At 45.3% G+C, this 18,933-nt stretch overlaps 1 protein-coding gene across 3 annotated transcripts in view; it reads left to right on the forward strand.

The window, feature by feature from the left end:
* Positions 1-18,437, forward strand: part of galnt18a (UDP-N-acetyl-alpha-D-galactosamine:polypeptide N-acetylgalactosaminyltransferase 18a) — a 102,373-nt gene extending 83,936 nt beyond the window's left edge. For 2 of the 3 annotated variants that reach the window (XM_036978266.2, XM_090232285.1), the window contains one exon: positions 17,755-18,437. In XM_036978266.2, coding sequence (XP_036834161.1) covers positions 17,755-17,904 — 150 coding nt within the window. In that variant the 3' untranslated portion in view covers positions 17,905-18,437. Of the gene's footprint in view, positions 1-17,162; positions 17,235-17,754 lie in introns of all 3 variants that reach the window. The other variant, XM_036978259.2, reaches the window with a different exon arrangement.
* Positions 18,438-18,933: the final 496 nt, after the last annotated feature.

Consider the following 18,933-nt stretch of genomic DNA (forward strand, 5'->3'; position numbering starts at 1 on the left):
CATACAGTACTTAAGTTGTTTTGCCTATTGACCTAAGTCATACATTTAAATTGAAATTAGTGAGTGTGGAGTGCAGAGAATCCTAGAAGTTCGGCTATTGTTTGTTAAACCGAGAATAGTCTATGCCTACATGTATATTAAATCTATATTTGGAGGCTAAATATATAGCCAAATTATTAAGAACTTTTGCCCATTGAGCTTTGCAGCCTAAAGGACACTTACAGTACATTCAGAAATTGTTCAGATCACTTGACTTTTTCCACATTTTGTTATGTTACAGCCTTATTCTAAAATGGATCCTTGATGTTTCTACAACTTAATTGGAGGCCACCTGTGGTAAATTCAATTGATTGGACATGATTTGGAAAGGCACACACCTGTTTATATAAGGTCACACAGTTGACAGTGCATGTCAGAGAAAAAACCAAGCCATGAGGTTGAAGGAATTGTCCATAGAGCTCCGAGATAGGATTGTGTCAAGGCACAGATCTGAGGGAGGGTAAATGTCTGCAGCATTGAAGGTTCCCAAGAACACAGTGGCCTCCATCATTCTTAAATGGAATACGTTTGGAACCACAAAGACACTTTCTAGAGCTGGCCTCCTGACCAAACGGAGCAATCGAGAGAGAAGGACCTTGTTCAGGGAGGTAACCAAGAACCTGGTGGTCACTCTGACAGAGCCCCAGAGTTCCTCTGTGGAGATGGGAGAACCTTCTAGAAGGACAACCATCTCTGCATACGCCACCAATCAGGCCTTTATGGTAGAGTGGCTAGACAGAACTCACCCCTCAGTAAAAGGCACATGACAGCCTGCTTGGAGTTTGCCAAAGGGTACCTAAAGGACTCCGACCATGAGAAACAAGATTCTCTGGTCTGATGAAAATAAGATGGAACTCTTTGGACTGAATACCAAGAGTCAAGTCTGGAGGAAACCTGGCAACATCCCTATGGTGAAGCATGGAGGTGGCAGCCTCATGCTGTGGGGATGTACAAAGTACAGAGATCCTTGATGAAAACCTGCTCCACAGCGCTCAGGGCCTCAGACTGGGGCGACAGTTCACCTTCCAACAGGGCAATGACCCTAAGCATACAGCCAAGACAATGCAGGAGTGACTTCGGAACAAGTCTCAATGTACTTGAGTGGCCCAGACTTGAACCTGATCGAACATCTCTGGAGAGACCTGAAAATATCTGTGCAACGACACTCCCCATCCAACCTGAAAGAGCTTGAACGGATCTGCAGAGAAGAATGGAATAAACTCCCCAAGTACAGGTGTGCCAAGCTTGTAGCGTCATACCCAAGAATACTTAAGGTTATTTTTTATTAAAGGAATTAGCAAAAGATTCTAAAAAGCTGTTTTTGCTTTGTCATTATGGGGTATTGTGTGTAGATTGATACAATTTAATCAATTTCAGAATAATGCAGTAACGTAACAAAATGTGGAAGAAGTCAAGGGGTCTGAAAACTCTCTGAATGCACTGTATCTAACAGGGAGCTATTGATTATTAAGGGACCTAACGTCTCCTGCCAACTCTCCTCTTGCGCCTCATGGTCCAAGGTGCTCTACGCCTCCTGCGGACTGGATAATCTGCATCTGGGCATGATTATTGTTATACCCACTGAGTGGCTGGACTCACATTTTATAGGCTTTGCCTTGGGAGTGAAATTATGTCATAATGGCATTGACATGACGCAATAGTGATATTTTTTACATCATTTGGATTATAACAGCTGAATCTTCCGTCATAACCACGCCGTGGGATTTATTTAAGAATCTTTAGAGGCAGAGTTTCAGATGTTTTCGGAAGATGGGCAGGGACTCCACTGTCCTGACGTTAGGGGGAAGCTCATTCTACCATTAGGGTGCAAGGACGGAGAAGCTCTTTGACTGGGCTGAGCAGGAGCTGCCCTCAGAGTACTCAATTTGGGGTGTAGGGTTTGAACATAGCCTGAAGGTAGGGAGTGGCAGTTCCCTTGCTGCTCCAAAGGCAAGCACCAGGGTCTTAAAGATGATGTGAGCTTTGACTGGAAGCCAGTGTAGTGTGGAGCGGGGTGGGGTGGAGGAGGGGGGGTGATGTGGGAGAACTTGGGAAGTTTGAACACCAGGCGGGCTGCGGCGTTCTGGACAAGTTGCAGAGGTTTGATGGCAGGCTTTCCATTGGAGGATGAGTAGCTCGGTCTTGTTGAGATTAAGCATTATGTTGGTGGGCCAACATCCAAGCTGAGATGTCTGCCAGGCATGCAGAGATGCATGTCACCAGCTGAATGTCAGAAGGGGGGGAAAGCGAAAAGTAGTTGAATGTCATCCACATAGCAATGATGGGAGAGACCATGTGAGGATATGACTGAGCTTAGTGACTTGGTGAAAAGAGGATGACCTAGAACCGAGCCCTGGGGGACACCAGTAGTGAGAGTGCGTGGTTGCAGACAGAGATTCTCTGTCCCCTTTGTCGCATAGATGTTTAGATATCGCAACTAGGATTGGGCGATGTCAACCTTTGTCCTATTATGATTATGTACCCATAAAACATTTTTTACAATGACGGCCTACCAAAAGGCCAAAGGACTCCTGCGTGGATGGGGGCTGGAATTAAAAATAAATGTAATAAAAATATAGAACAAAACACACATCACGACAACATTACATAAAGAGAGACCTAAGACGACAACATAGCGTGGTAGCAGCACAACATTGCAGCAGCACAACATTGCAGCAGCACAACATGGTAGCAGCACAACATGGTACAAACGTTATTGGGCAATGACAACAGCACAAAGGGCAAGAAGGTAGAGACAACGATACATGACGCAAAGCAGCCACAACTGTCAGTAAGTGTGTCCATGATTGTGTCTTTGAATGAAGAGATGGAGATAAAACTGTCCAGTTTGAGTGTTTGTTTGCAGCTCGTTCCAGTCGCTAGCTGCAGCGAACTGAAAAGAGGAGCGACCCAGGGATGTGTGTGCTTTGGTGACCTTTAACAGAATGTGACTGGCAGAACGGGTGTTGTATGTGGAGGATGAGGGCTGCAGTAGATGCACCCGATAGGGGGGAGTGAGGCCTAAGAGGGTTTTGTAAATCAGCATCAACCAGTGGTTCTTGCCACAGGTATACAGAGATGAGCAGTTTACAGATTAGTATAGAGTGCAGTGATGTGTCCTATAAGGAGCATTGGTGGCAAATCTGATGGCCGTATGTTAAAGCACATCTAGCCGCTCGAGTACACCCTTACCTGCTTATATATAAATTATGTCTCCGTAATCTAGCATGGGTAGGATGGTCATCTGAATCATGGTTAGTTTGGCAGGTGGCGGGAAAGAGGAGCGATTACAATAGAGGAAACCAAGTCTAGATTTAACTTTAGCCTGCAGCTTTGATATGTGCTGAGAGAAGAACAGTGTACTGTCTATCCATACTCCCAAGTACTTGTATGAGGTGACTACCTCAAGCTCTAAACCATCAGAGGTAGTAATCACACCTTTGGGGAGAAGGGCATTCTTCTTACCAAACCACATGACCTTTGTTTTGGAGATGTTCAGAACAAGGTTAAGGGCAGATATACCATGCTATCACCCTATTGGCCACCCCAATAATAGAATGCAACTGGAAGAATCATGACGACAGATAATGCTGTTAAACGCCGCACAAAGGCTAAGTGCAGGCAATGGCAGATCTATTCTAGTATTCCTTTCTGGTGGAGGAGCAAAACAAGTTTGTGTGTGCGTCTGTGTCTGTCTGTGTGGCGCACACATGATGGAGAATGAATTGTCTGATGAAGAACGGGCCATCTTAACGTAGTAAGCTAGTTTATAGGCCTACATCATGGGCTGGATAGAAGCAGTCTACTGTCTTGAGAACTGGATAATAATTGCTTTATTTGCCTCATAAAATAATAGAAAAATAAATAATATCGTCCCATCTCTCATAAAGCTATTATTGAGAATAGTCTATGCCAAGGCTTAAACTATGGACTTTTATTCTTGTTATTTTTGAAAGCCACACCTTTAGAACAACACCTTCATAGGCTAGAATATTTGGGAATTAAGCTCCTGTTTATAACTTTTAAATTTGTCTGGAAGCTTTTATGATATGCCTAGTAGGAAGATAGGCTATTGCCCATTTCGGCCTGCATGGATCATTTCTTTCTTAATAAGCTTAAACTTGATTAAACTTGTCATTAGATTTTTCTATAAGCTGTTGATATTGTTTGTTCTCCCTCATTATTAGTACTCTTGGCTACCTTACGTTTTTAGGCTATTCAAATAACTTTTTGAGATGGAAGTCTGGTACATTCATTGTTTGATTGGGAGAAAGCCATGCATAAAATGATGAAGCGTACCCTTCAGTCATGTATTCATAGCCTATCGAATGGAGAGAGAAGGGAATATAGGCTATAATATTGATTAATATGTATAGCTTTGTAAGACTATAAATGACCAACCACCCAGCTTTGGAGTAGTTAGGTCTATTTCCCTATTTTGAGAGGAGCGATCTACTTCCAGCAATTGTGCTGGGCTAATTATATGCGAACTTCAATCATCTCCAAACTGCATGTAGAGACATACAAATGGTATCCATGTGTTCGTCTGACAGGGTAAGTAGAAAAACGACCTATATCTCGAAATCTCGATTCTTCCAATTATTGATAAACATGCACCTTTTAAGAAACTGACTGTTAAGGCTCCTTGGATTGATGAGGAATTGAAAAACTGTATGGTTGAAAGAGATGGGGCAAAAAGAGTGGCTTATAAGTCTGGCTGCTCATCTGACTTACTGCAAATTGAGAAATTATGTGACTAAACTCAACAAAAAGAAGAAGAAACGGTATTATGAAGCCAAGATCAATGATATAAAAAATGATGGAGAAAATACTTTGGAATACTTTAAATTAAATTATGGGCAGAAAGACATTCAACTCCATCTTTCATTGAAATCGATGGCTTATTCATCACAAACCATTTCATGTTGGCAATTATTTTTATGATTATTTAATTGTCAAAGTGGGCAAACTTATGCAGGAAATGTCAACAACGAACAGTGACCCATCGTACTCATGTATAAAAAAAGTATACTAATGAAAGAAAAACATTTCCAATTTGAATTTTGTAAAGTTATTATTGGAGAGGTGGAAAAATTGTTATTGGTCAATAAGGACAAACCTTCTGGCATTGACAACTTAGATGGAAAGCTACTGAGGATGGTAGCTGACTCTCTAGCCACTCCTATCGTCATATCTTTAATCTGAGCTTAGAGGAAAGTCTTTATCCTCAGGCCTGGAGAGAAGCTAAAGTCATTCCGCTAGCCGAGAGTGGTAAAGCGGCCTTTACTGGTTCTAACAGAAGACTTATCAGCTTGCTGCCAGCTCTTAGCAAACTGTTGGACAAAATTGTGTTTGACCAAATACAATGCTATTTCTCTGTAAATAAAACAACAGACTTTCAGCATGCTTACAGAGAAGGGCACTCAATATGTACTGCACTTGTCGTAACTGGCCGCGACCGGGAGGTCCGTGGGGCGACGCACAATTGGCCTAGTGTCGTCCGGGTTAGGGAGGGCTTGGTCGGTAGGGATGTCCTTGTCTCATCGCGCACCAGCGACTCCTGTGGCGGGCCGGGCGCAGTGCGCGCTAACCAAGGTTGCGTTGGTGCGGCTGGCTTCCAGGTTGGATGCGCGCTGTGTTAAGAAGCAGTGCGGCTGGTTGGGTTGTGTATCGGAGGACGCATGACTTTCAACCTTCGTCTCTCCCGAGCCCGTACGGGAGTTGTAGCGATGAGACAAGATAGTAGCTACTACAACAATTGGATACCACGAAATTAAGGAGAAAAAGGGGTAAAAAAATATAAAAAATAAAAATTACTGCACTGACACATGACTGATGATTGGTTGAAAGAAATTGGTAATAAGAAGATTGTGGGAGATGTACTATTAGATTTCAGTCCAGCCTTTGATATTATTGGCCATAACCTGTTGTTGAGGAAACATGTGTTATGGCTTTTCAATCTCTGCCATATCGTGGATTCAGAGCTATCTACAGTATCTAATAGAACTCAAAGGGTTTTCTTTAATGGAAGCTTCTCGAATGTCAAAAATGTAAAGTGTGGTGTACTGCAGGGCAGCTCTCTAGGCCCTCTACTCTTTTCTATTTTTATCAATGACCTGCCATTGGCATTAAACAAAGCATGTGTGTCCATGTTGTAACGGTTTTCTTTATGAGAAGGAGAGTCGGACCAAAATGCAGCGTGTAGATTGCGATCCATGTTTTAATGAACAAACGTAAAACACGAATCAATGCAAACACTACAAAATAAAGAACGTGATGAACGTAACGAAAACCTAAAACAGCCTATCTGGTGAAAAACACATAGACAGGAACAATCACCCACAAACACACAGTGAAAACCAGGCTACCTAAATATGGTTCCCAATCAGAGACAATGACGAACACCTGCCTCTGATTGAGAACCATATCAGGCCGAACATAGAACTAGACAAACTAGACATGTAACATAGAATGCCCACTCAGATCACACCCTGACCAATCAAAACATAGAAAATACAAAGTAAACTATGGTCAGGGCGTGACAGTACCCCCCCCCCAAGGTGCGGACTCCGGCCGCAAAACCTGAACCTATAGGGGAGGGTCTGGGTGGGCATCTGTCCGCGGTGGCGGCTCTGGCGCTGGACGTGGACCCCACTCCATGACAGTTTTAATCCCCCTCCTAAACGTCCCTAAATAGGTTACCCACCACAATGATAACATGGGACAGAGGGACAGCTCGGGACAGAGGTAACTCGGGACAGATGGGTAGCTCAGCACTGAGAGGAAGCTCAGCACTGAGAAGAAGCTCAGCACTGAGAGGAAGCCCAGGCAGGTAGTAGAAACTACCAGAACCTGGCTGGCTGGCGGTTTCAGCAGATCCTGGTCGACTAGCAGATCTGGAAGAATCTGGTCGACTGGCGGATCTGGGAGAATCTGGTCGACTGGCGGATCTGGGAGAATCTGGTCGACTGGCGGATCTGGGAGAATCTGGTCGACTGGCAGATCTGGGAGAATCTGGACGACTGGCAGATCTGAGAGAGTCTGGACGACTGGCAGATCTGGAAGAGTCTGGTCGACTGGCAGATCTGGAAGAGTCTGGTCGACTGGCAGATCTGGAAGAGTCTGGTCGACTGGCAGATCTGGAAGAGTCTGGTCGACTGGCAGATCTGGAAGAGTCTGGTCGACTGGCAGATCTGGAAGAGTCTGGTCGACTGGCAGATCTGGAAGAGTCTGGACGACTGGCAGATCTGGAAGAGTCTGGACGACTGGCAGATCTGGGAGAGTCTGGTCGACTGGCAGCTCTGGCTGCTCCATGCTGACTGGCTGCTCCATGATGACTGGCAGCTCTGGCTGCTCCATGCTGACTGGCTGCTCCATGCTGACTGGCAGCTCTGGCTGCTCCATGCTGACTGGCTGCTCCATGCTGACTGGCAGCTCTGGCTGCTCCATGCTGACTGGCTGCTCTGGCTGCTCCATGCTGACTGGCTGCTCCATGCTGACTGGCTGCTCCATGCTGACTGGCGGCCCTGGCTGCTCCATGCTGACTGGCGGCCCTGGCTGCTCCATGCTGACTGGCGGCCCTGGCTGCTCCATGCTGACTGGCTGCTCCATGCTGACTGGCAGCTCTGGCTGCTCCATGCTGACTGGCTGCTCCATGCTGACTGGCTGCTCCATGCTGACTGGCGGCCCTGGCTGCTCCATGCTGACTGGCGGCCCTGGCTGCTCCATACTGACTGGCGGCCCTGGCTGCTCCATGCTAACTGGCAGCTCTGGCGGCTCCTTGCAGACTGGCAGCTCTGGCGGCTCCTTGCAGACTGGCAGCTTTGGCGGCATCCTGCAGACAGGCAGCTCTGGCGGCTCCTTGCAGACTGGCAGCTCCTTGCAGACTGGCAGCTCTATGCAGACTGGCAGCTCCATGCAGACTGGCAGCTCCATGCAGACTGGCAGCTCCTTGCAGACTGGCAGCTCCTTGCAGACTGGCAGCTCCTTGCAGACTGGCAGCTCCTTGCAGACTGGCAGCTCTATGCTAACTGGCAGCTCTATGCTAACTGGCAGCTCTATGCTAACTGGCAGCTCTATGCTAACTGGCAGCTCTTTGCAAACTGGCAGTTCTGAACAGGCGGGAGACTCCGGCAGCGCTGTAGAGAAGGAAGGCTCTAACAGCGCTAAACAGGCGGGAGACTCCGACAACGCTGAAGAGGAGGAGGGCTCCGACAGCGCTGGACAGGCGAGGCGCACTGTAGGCCTGATGCGTGGTGCTGGCACTGGTGGTACTGGGCCGAGGACACGCACAGGAAGCCTGGTGCGGGGAGCTGCTACCGGAGGGCTGGGGTGTGGAGGTGGTACTGGAAAAACCGGACCGTGCAGGCGCACTGGAGCTCTTGAGCACCGAGCCTGCCCAACCTTACCTGGTTGAATGCTCACGGTCGCCCTGCCAGTGCGGCGAGGTGGAATAGCCCGCACTGGGCTATGCAGGCGAACCGGAGACACCGAGCGCAAGGCTGGTGCCATGTAAGCCGGCCCAAGGAGACGCACTGGGGACCAGCTGCGTAGAGCCGGCTTCATGGCATTAGGCTCGACGCTCAATCTAGCCCGGCAGACACGCGGAGCTGGAATATACCGCACCGGGCTATGCACCCGCACTGGAGACACCGTGCGCACCACTGCATAACACGGTGTCTGTCCGGTCTCTCTAGCCCCCCGGTAAGCACAGGGAGTTTGCGCAGGTCTCCTACCTGGCGTAGCCATACTCCCTGTTAGCCCCCCCCCAAGAAATTTTTGGGGCTGCCTCTCGGGCTTCCTTGCCAGCCGTGTTCCCTCATATCGCCGGCTCCTCTCTCCGGCTGCCTCTGCTCTCCTAAGTGCCTCCACCTGTTCCCATGGGAGGCGATCTCTTCCAGCCAGTATCTCCTCCCAAGTGTAACAGCCCTTGCCATCTAAAACGTCCTCCCATGTCCATTCCTCTTTACGCTGCTGTTGCTGCCTGTTTACACGCTGCTTGGTCCGTTGGTGGTGGGTGATTCTGTGACGGTTTTCTTTATGAGAAGGAGAGTCGGACCAAAATGCAGCGTGTAGATTGCGATCCATGTTTTAATGAACAAACGTAAAACACGAATCAATGCAAACACTACAAAATAAAGAACGTGATGAACGTAACGAAAACCTAAAACAGCCTATCTGGTGAAAAACACATAGACAGGAACAATCACCCACAAACACACAGTGAAAACCAGGCTACCTAAATATGGTTCCCAATCAGAGACAATGACGAACACCTGCCTCTGATTGAGAACCATATCAGGCCGAACATAGAACTAGACAAACTAGACATGTAACATAGAATGCCCACTCAGATCACACCCTGACCAATCAAAACATAGAAAATACAAAGTAAACTATGGTCAGGGCGTGACAGTACCCCCCCCCCAAGGTGCGGACTCCGGCCGCAAAACCTGAACCTATAGGGGAGGGTCTGGGTGGGCATCTGTCCGCGGTGGCGGCTCTGGCGCTGGACGTGGACCCCACTCCATGACAGTTTTAATCCCCCTCCTAAACGTCCCTAAATAGGTTACCCACCACAATGATAACATGGGACAGAGGGACAGCTCGGGACAGAGGTAACTCGGGACAGATGGGTAGCTCAGCACTGAGAGGAAGCTCAGCACTGAGAAGAAGCTCAGCACTGAGAGGAAGCCCAGGCAGGTAGTAGAAACTACCAGAACCTGGCTGGCTGGCGGTTTCAGCAGATCCTGGTCGACTAGCAGATCTGGAAGAATCTGGTCGACTGGCGGATCTGGGAGAATCTGGTCGACTGGCGGATCTGGGAGAATCTGGTCGACTGGCGGATCTGGGAGAATCTGGTCGACTGGCAGATCTGGGAGAATCTGGACGACTGGCAGATCTGAGAGAGTCTGGACGACTGGCAGATCTGGAAGAGTCTGGTCGACTGGCAGATCTGGAAGAGTCTGGTCGACTGGCAGATCTGGAAGAGTCTGGTCGACTGGCAGATCTGGAAGAGTCTGGTCGACTGGCAGATCTGGAAGAGTCTGGTCGACTGGCAGATCTGGAAGAGTCTGGTCGACTGGCAGATCTGGAAGAGTCTGGACGACTGGCAGATCTGGAAGAGTCTGGACGACTGGCAGATCTGGGAGAGTCTGGTCGACTGGCAGCTCTGGCTGCTCCATGCTGACTGGCTGCTCCATGATGACTGGCAGCTCTGGCTGCTCCATGCTGACTGGCTGCTCCATGCTGACTGGCAGCTCTGGCTGCTCCATGCTGACTGGCTGCTCCATGCTGACTGGCAGCTCTGGCTGCTCCATGCTGACTGGCTGCTCTGGCTGCTCCATGCTGACTGGCTGCTCCATGCTGACTGGCTGCTCCATGCTGACTGGCGGCCCTGGCTGCTCCATGCTGACTGGCGGCCCTGGCTGCTCCATGCTGACTGGCGGCCCTGGCTGCTCCATGCTGACTGGCTGCTCCATGCTGACTGGCAGCTCTGGCTGCTCCATGCTGACTGGCTGCTCCATGCTGACTGGCTGCTCCATGCTGACTGGCGGCCCTGGCTGCTCCATGCTGACTGGCGGCCCTGGCTGCTCCATACTGACTGGCGGCCCTGGCTGCTCCATGCTAACTGGCAGCTCTGGCGGCTCCTTGCAGACTGGCAGCTCTGGCGGCTCCTTGCAGACTGGCAGCTTTGGCGGCATCCTGCAGACAGGCAGCTCTGGCGGCTCCTTGCAGACTGGCAGCTCCTTGCAGACTGGCAGCTCTATGCAGACTGGCAGCTCCATGCAGACTGGCAGCTCCATGCAGACTGGCAGCTCCTTGCAGACTGGCAGCTCCTTGCAGACTGGCAGCTCCTTGCAGACTGGCAGCTCCTTGCAGACTGGCAGCTCTATGCTAACTGGCAGCTCTATGCTAACTGGCAGCTCTATGCTAACTGGCAGCTCTATGCTAACTGGCAGCTCTTTGCAAACTGGCAGTTCTGAACAGGCGGGAGACTCCGGCAGCGCTGTAGAGAAGGAAGGCTCTAACAGCGCTAAACAGGCGGGAGACTCCGACAACGCTGAAGAGGAGGAGGGCTCCGACAGCGCTGGACAGGCGAGGCGCACTGTAGGCCTGATGCGTGGTGCTGGCACTGGTGGTACTGGGCCGAGGACACGCACAGGAAGCCTGGTGCGGGGAGCTGCTACCGGAGGGCTGGGGTGTGGAGGTGGTACTGGAAAAACCGGACCGTGCAGGCGCACTGGAGCTCTTGAGCACCGAGCCTGCCCAACCTTACCTGGTTGAATGCTCACGGTCGCCCTGCCAGTGCGGCGAGGTGGAATAGCCCGCACTGGGCTATGCAGGCGAACCGGAGACACCGAGCGCAAGGCTGGTGCCATGTAAGCCGGCCCAAGGAGACGCACTGGGGACCAGCTGCGTAGAGCCGGCTTCATGGCATTAGGCTCGACGCTCAATCTAGCCCGGCAGACACGCGGAGCTGGAATATACCGCACCGGGCTATGCACCCGCACTGGAGACACCGTGCGCACCACTGCATAACACGGTGTCTGTCCGGTCTCTCTAGCCCCCCGGTAAGCACAGGGAGTTTGCGCAGGTCTCCTACCTGGCGTAGCCATACTCCCTGTTAGCCCCCCCCCAAGAAATTTTTGGGGCTGCCTCTCGGGCTTCCTTGCCAGCCGTGTTCCCTCATATCGCCGGCTCCTCTCTCCGGCTGCCTCTGCTCTCCTAAGTGCCTCCACCTGTTCCCATGGGAGGCGATCTCTTCCAGCCAGTATCTCCTCCCAAGTGTAACAGCCCTTGCCATCTAAAACGTCCTCCCATGTCCATTCCTCTTTACGCTGCTGTTGCTGCCTGTTTACACGCTGCTTGGTCCGTTGGTGGTGGGTGATTCTGTGACGGTTTTCTTTATGAGAAGGAGAGTCGGACCAAAATGCAGCGTGTAGATTGCGATCCATGTTTTAATGAACAAACGTAAAACACGAATCAATGCAAACACTACAAAATAAAGAACGTGATGAACGTAACGAAAACCTAAAACAGCCTATCTGGTGAAAAACACATAGACAGGAACAATCACCCACAAACACACAGTGAAAACCAGGCTACCTAAATATGGTTCCCAATCAGAGACAATGACGAACACCTGCCTCTGATTGAGAACCATATCAGGCCGAACATAGAACTAGACAAACTAGACATGTAACATAGAATGCCCACTCAGATCACACCCTGACCAATCAAAACATAGAAAATACAAAGTAAACTATGGTCAGGGCGTGACACATGTATGCTGATGATTCAACCATATCCAGTGGTTCCTCAATATTAAAAGGTTTGAGATGATGCTGCGGGACTTAGAGGTAATTTGTGGTTTACTACGTTACCCTGCGCAACTGCTTCATTGCTCCAGACCACCACAAGGGGGCAATAATTATTATTTTTGGCGCTAATGCGAATGTCCCTGAATGAATGATAGAAACTTATAATTGTTCATTATTGAATTTCAATAAATGGAATGATGAGGATGAAGGTGATTGAATTTAGAACAATAGTGTAAAAATTGCTATTCCTCTGTCCTGCACGCACACCCAAAAAAAGACACTTGGTTTTTGTCTACTTGGTCAGAAGAAGCTGTAACTAGACTAGGATATTACTTACTAAAACAGTTGTTACACAAAGGTTTTTATTCTAAGAGAAACAAAAATCTTCAATTATATTCCATGATATTCTTAAGATATATGTGTTGACTGAATATAATCAGCAAGTGATGTCTGCTAAAGAATCAAGTTGATGGTGCAGTCATATTTGTATTTATTATGGATCCCCATTAGCTGCCAAGCAAAATGAAGGCAGTTTATACCATTTTTAAAAACATTACAATACATTCACAGATTTCACAACACACTCTGTGCCGTCAGGCCTTTAATCCACCACTACCACATATCTACAGTACTAAATCCACATGTGTGTATTATCATGTGTGTATGCATGTGTCTGTGCCTATGTTTGTGTTGCTTCACAGTCTCCGCGGTTCTATAAGGTGTTTTTTTTATCTTTTTTTTTTTTTAAATCTAATTTTACTGCTTGCATCAGTTACTTGATGTGGAATTGAGTTTCATGTAGTCATGGCTCTATGTAGCCTCGGCACCTACACATACAAACGACAACTACGTCACACCTGCCCAGACCCACCTGCTCACATCTCCAGCGCTCGCATCATTACTGTCGGTTTTAGATTTTAGTGATGTTATATATATATGCAGGCCTCAGCCACTTCCCTGAGAGCACTTGATTCAGTTTATCATGCAGCCCTCAGGTTCCTTACAAATCAGAAACGTCTAACACATCATTGTGATCTCTGCAGCGCTGTTGGCTGGTCGTCATTGACCTTGCGTAGGCTTAAACACTGGTATACACTGATTTATAAGGCCATATTGGGTAAAATGCCACTTTATCTCTGTTCTTTTTTAGTCAGGTCAGTAAATAAATATCAATTACGGTCCCATTCTGATTTTCTTCTAACAGTACCAAAAATTAGAACAGGACATGGTAGAAATAGTTTTAGTTACTTAGCTCCGTGGTCCTGGAATTCTCCCCTGAACATTTTAAAATGTAATGATCTAGTTTCGTTGGTGGAGTTTAATCACTTGATCGATGTATATATCATAGAAGAGTGTAGTTGTTTTTAGGCCAGCTGTTTTTAGTCGAGACGTTTGTGTTTTTAATGTAAAATGTTTGTTGTACTGTATGTGTGATTATAGTTTTGTTTAATGTTGTGTTAGTGTATGTAAGTTGTTTTTGTTTTGTCTGAAACGTTGTTCCCTCTGCTGCTATTGGACCAGGTCTCTCTTGGAAAAGAGATGTTATCTCAATGAGAAAAAAACTGTATAAATAAGGTAAAATATAGGTAAAATATATTTTAAAAATCACTCTCCGCCTCATGGCCTCAAACTGCACCATTTTGTTTCTCTCCGTCGCCCACACACACTTCAAACATTTGGATAATAAAGCATTTAAAAGGCTGACATTGGTTGATTTTGAATACTTTTGACAGCCAAAATTCAACCCATAACCTTTTGGACTTTTTAACATTCCCAGAAGGCATGTATTATTATAACCTACTGCAGGGTTAAACCTTCTGAATGAATGATTATATTACTCAATAAGAGGCAGCTTCTATCGGTTATCCAACCATTTTTTTATTATTATTAAACTTGCATTATAATTATATAAAAGCCCCTTTAGATATTCTCTGTAAGGTTTTACATTCCTAAATCAAGATCACAGACCAGATTTGCCCTAACCAAGAATGCATCAACCCCTACAAATATATACATTTATTATTAACCCTGCATTATAATTGTATAAAATCCCCTTGGATATTAATTTAGAATCCTCCAATCCTCTAAATTGAATTAGATTTACAGGGACATTTTTATTGATCTGCAGGTATTTTCATTTAGAAGCCGCCTCCTTAATGAGTTCCGAGAGCCGTGTCATACCAATTATTATTGGATTATTCACCATGGCAACCACTTGTTAGTACAAAATTGAAAATAATGTGCGTTTTAATTTGATCAAATTCAAGAATATATTTGTACCACTGTAGATGCTGTTTTTATTTACGGTAGTTATGTACAGCGATAGTCCGTCTCTCCTCAACTCTTAGCCAAGAGAGACTGGCATGCATAGTATTTATATCAGCCCTCTGATTACAATTAAGAGCAAAACGTGCCCCTTTGTTCTGGGCCAGCTGCAGCTTAACTAGGTATTTCCTTCCAGCACTCGACCACACGACTGGACAATAATCAAGATTAGACAAAACTAGAGCCTGCAGAACTTGCCTTTTGGAGTGTGGTGTCAAAAAAGCAGAGCATCTCTTTGTTACGGACAGACCTCTCCCCATGTTTACAACCACTGAATCTATGTTTTGACCATGACATTTTACAATCTAAGGTAACACCAAGTAATTTAGTCGCATCAACTAGTTCAACAGCCACACCATTCATTACCAGATTCAGCTGAGTTCTAGAATTTAGGGAATTATTTGTACCAAAGAAAATTCTCTTCGTTTTAGAGATGTTCAGGACCAGTTTATTAATTGTAGTTAGTGCTAGTTTGCCCACCAGAGGGCATCTTTGAGAAGCTAAGTTATTGAAATGACATGGAGCTGTAGACCTAAGAGTCAAAGGGAGCCTTGAATTGAACAGACTATATGGGATTGGTTTTTAGAAATGTAGCTAATTCATTTGATGAATATTATGGTTTTTTTATTCCAAGAAAAACGAAAAAGCATTTCTTACTGTAGCTGTTATAGGATAACTTACTTATTGGCATAAAGGCCTACTTCAATATACAGTACATCAATCAATCACTCATTAATTTGTGCACGGCATCACACAGCATACTTGTCATCAATGTATTTAAATACAGTCAAGCATTTTAGTTATTAAACTAAATAACAAAGGGAGCCTTGATTAATTTTGCAATCACGGCTAAAGCGATTTAATTAATTCAGAAAATGTTCTAATTCGTGCAAGACTGCGCAAATATCTGTATACTTGGTCTACGCAAACACCGGCCCAGTAAAGCATCAAACATAATTGTCTGCAACGCTGAAATTGGCTACTTCTATGTGAATTAATGAGGAGGCGGAACACACCTCAATTCAAACTGTTGTTAGAAAATACGTGTTGGAAATTCATTTGAAATTGACATGTTGAAACAGCCTATAAATAATTAGCAGGCAGCCCGTGTTAACTGTCCTATTGCGTAGTAATCGCATTTTGGAAGTGAGTGCTTTCTGACATCATGTGCGTAAAACGACTCACGCTGGGGTGACCATTAGAGATATTTGGAACTCACATATGAAAAGGTTGTCAGGCGTGAGAATGGACCTATTTCAGGAACACTCAACACCTATTGGAAAGTCATTATGGTGTCTTTGGCATTCAAATTTGTGTAATTGTCCCACAAAAAAAGAAACCTCTATCCCAGGGTTAGGCATTCAGAAGACGTAAGCAGTTTTTTTTACCTGGTCTTTGCTCTTTTCATATTTATTTTGGATCCTGACAAACTCCTCAGTCTCTGCAGGTGACCAGCATACCATACAATTATGCTGCCACCACATTACTAAACATTTTCATTTGAAGGCAGCAAAATGTGACAATTGTTAAAGGGGTGTGTAGACTTCCACGAGGCACTGTATCTGTCTTTGAGTAGCATGCCACTGCAGATGCTGTTAGTGGTTTCTTTCTCATCTGGTGGTTGCCATTTAACATCCTCGATTAACTTAATCTGAGATCTTCAGGGTTCCTGCAGACACAATCAAGCCATTTTTTTTACAATGGACAAATCCTCCACATCCACTGGCACCCGCAGAAGTCTAACTTTGTTACAGTAATGTGTGTGTATGTGTATATATATATATATATATATGTATATATGTATGTGTGTATATATATATATATATATATATATATATATATATATATATATATATATATATATATATATATATATATATATATATATATATATATATATATTATTATTTCACCTTTATTTATTTAAGCAGGTAGGCCAGCTGAGAACAAGTTCTCATTTACAACTGCGACCTGGCCAAGATCAAGCAAAACCTTGCGACAAAAACAACACAGAGTTGCACATAAACACACGTACAGTCAATAACACAATGGAAAAATCTATGTACAGTGTGTGCAAATGTAGAAGATTAGGGAGGTGAGGCAATAAATAGGCCATAGAGTCGATGTCATTACAATTTAGCATTAACACTGGAGTGATAGATGTGCAGATGATGATGTGCAAGTAGAGATACTGGGGTGCAAGAGAGGGCGAGGAAAAAGCAGGACCTAACAGAGACATTAACCTGGGGTTGAAGGCTTTTAGATCGTTATCCTTAGTGATTGTAGGCTAGCCTCAGTTATATAGATTCTCGTTATTCCCCAGGTGACATTATCAAACGGCCTCCCTTATGGCTCAGTTGGTAGAGAAAGTCTACACACCCCTTTCACAATTGTCACATTTTGCTCTGTTCAAATTTCAATTTCAAGTAATGTGGTGGCAGCATCATTTTATGGGTATGCTTTTGTCACCTGCAGGGACTGAGGAGTTTGGCACATGCAAACGCCAGGGTTGTGAGTTCGATTCCCACGGAGGGCCAGTACGAAGAAGTATGAAAATCTATGCACTGGATAAAAGCGTCTGCTAAATTACTAAAATGTAAAAGATCCATCTGCATGAATTTTCTCTCTGTGATTACAGATGTATCATGTTGATTTTAAAGGGCCTCATTGGCCTGCCATTACAAGTTGGAGCTCCTGATGGACAAAATGTATTTCATCACAGGGAAATGACTGGACACAATGCATTTCATCACAGGGAAATGACTGGACACAAGTATTTCAGCACAGGGAAATGACTGGACACAATGCATTTCAGCACAGGGAAATGACTGGACACAATGCATTTCAGCACAGGGAAATGACTGGACACAATGCATTTCAGCACAGGGAAATGACTGGACACAATGTATATGAGCAAAGTGAAATGACTGGACACAATGCATTTCAGCACAGGGAAATGACTGGACACAATGCATTTCAGCACAGGGAAATGACTGGACACAATGTATATGAGCAAAGTGAAATGACTGCATAACTCAACATTTTGTATTTGCTCTGTGTCCTAAAGGGAGGCTCCATAGAAAACATGAATTCCAAACGTTGCCTGGAGCTGGTAGAGAACGGCGAAACGGAGTTTGGCTACCAGCTGGCCATACAGAAGTGCTCTGGTCAGAAATGGACAATCACCAACCTACTGTCAACCTACACTCTCCAATGAGGGGATCCTGAGTCCTGCAGGGGAAAGAGCTGCCCATGGTGAACACTGGACCTGTGACTGACAGACATAGAAGCTTTGCTTCTTTAAAAATCTATTTATTGAGGCAATAATTGAATTATGAGTATGCTGACACTTTTAGTACCTTGATGTCTCTTAGACTCAAAGACATCATTTGATAAATGTAAATAATGTCCTTTGTTAATATATGGGATTGAACTGGCAGACTTGGGTCTATAGTGAGACTTACATGTTTCAATGTATTTTGAGCAGATTGTCTTTTGTCCCACTGAATTCAGGCTTGTGTTGGCTCTAATATACATTGTAATTTATGCTACTGTGTAGCATGTTTTTGAAAAACCTTTGTTATTCTTGTTTGGTTTGTTTCTCAGGTTTGTAGATTGAATGTTATTATGAAATCAAGTCGGTGGTTTCAAAGAACTGTTGCCAATATGTTGGGAGAATATACAAGCTATTTTATAAGTGTATACTGGATATTTATAAAAACCTACAGTAAAAATGCTGATGACAATTCATATTTTGTGTGGGTGGTTTTCCATCTCCTGAATCCTTCCTCATACTTAATTTAAAGTCGATAAAGATTGTTCATCTCAGATTTGTTTTTTGTGAAGACACCTTAATATAAAATCATACTGTAGGTGATGAAGTCAAATAGTTTATTTGATACCACATATATTTTTCACAACACATAGAAATAGTGAGGCTTTATTTGCAAGGAATGCAATTATTTCCCCCATACAGTGCATTCGGAAAGTATACAGACCCCTAGACTTTTTGCTAATTTTGTTACGTTACAGCCTTATAAAATGGATGAAATAGTTTTTTTCCGCCTCTCATCAATCTACACACAATAACCCATTATGACAAAGCAAAAACTTTTCTCCATTTTGGCAAATTTATGAAAACAAAAAATATGAAATGTCATATTTACATAAGTATTCAGACCCTTTACTCATTACTTCGTTGAAGCACCTTTGGCAGCGATTTAAAGCCTTGGGTGTAGGGTATGAC

The sequence above is a fragment of the Oncorhynchus mykiss genome, chromosome 1, assembly GCF_057628025.1.
Source record: "Oncorhynchus mykiss isolate SJ-2025 chromosome 1, ASM5762802v1, whole genome shotgun sequence".
Lineage (NCBI taxonomy): Eukaryota > Metazoa > Chordata > Actinopteri > Salmoniformes > Salmonidae > Oncorhynchus > Oncorhynchus mykiss.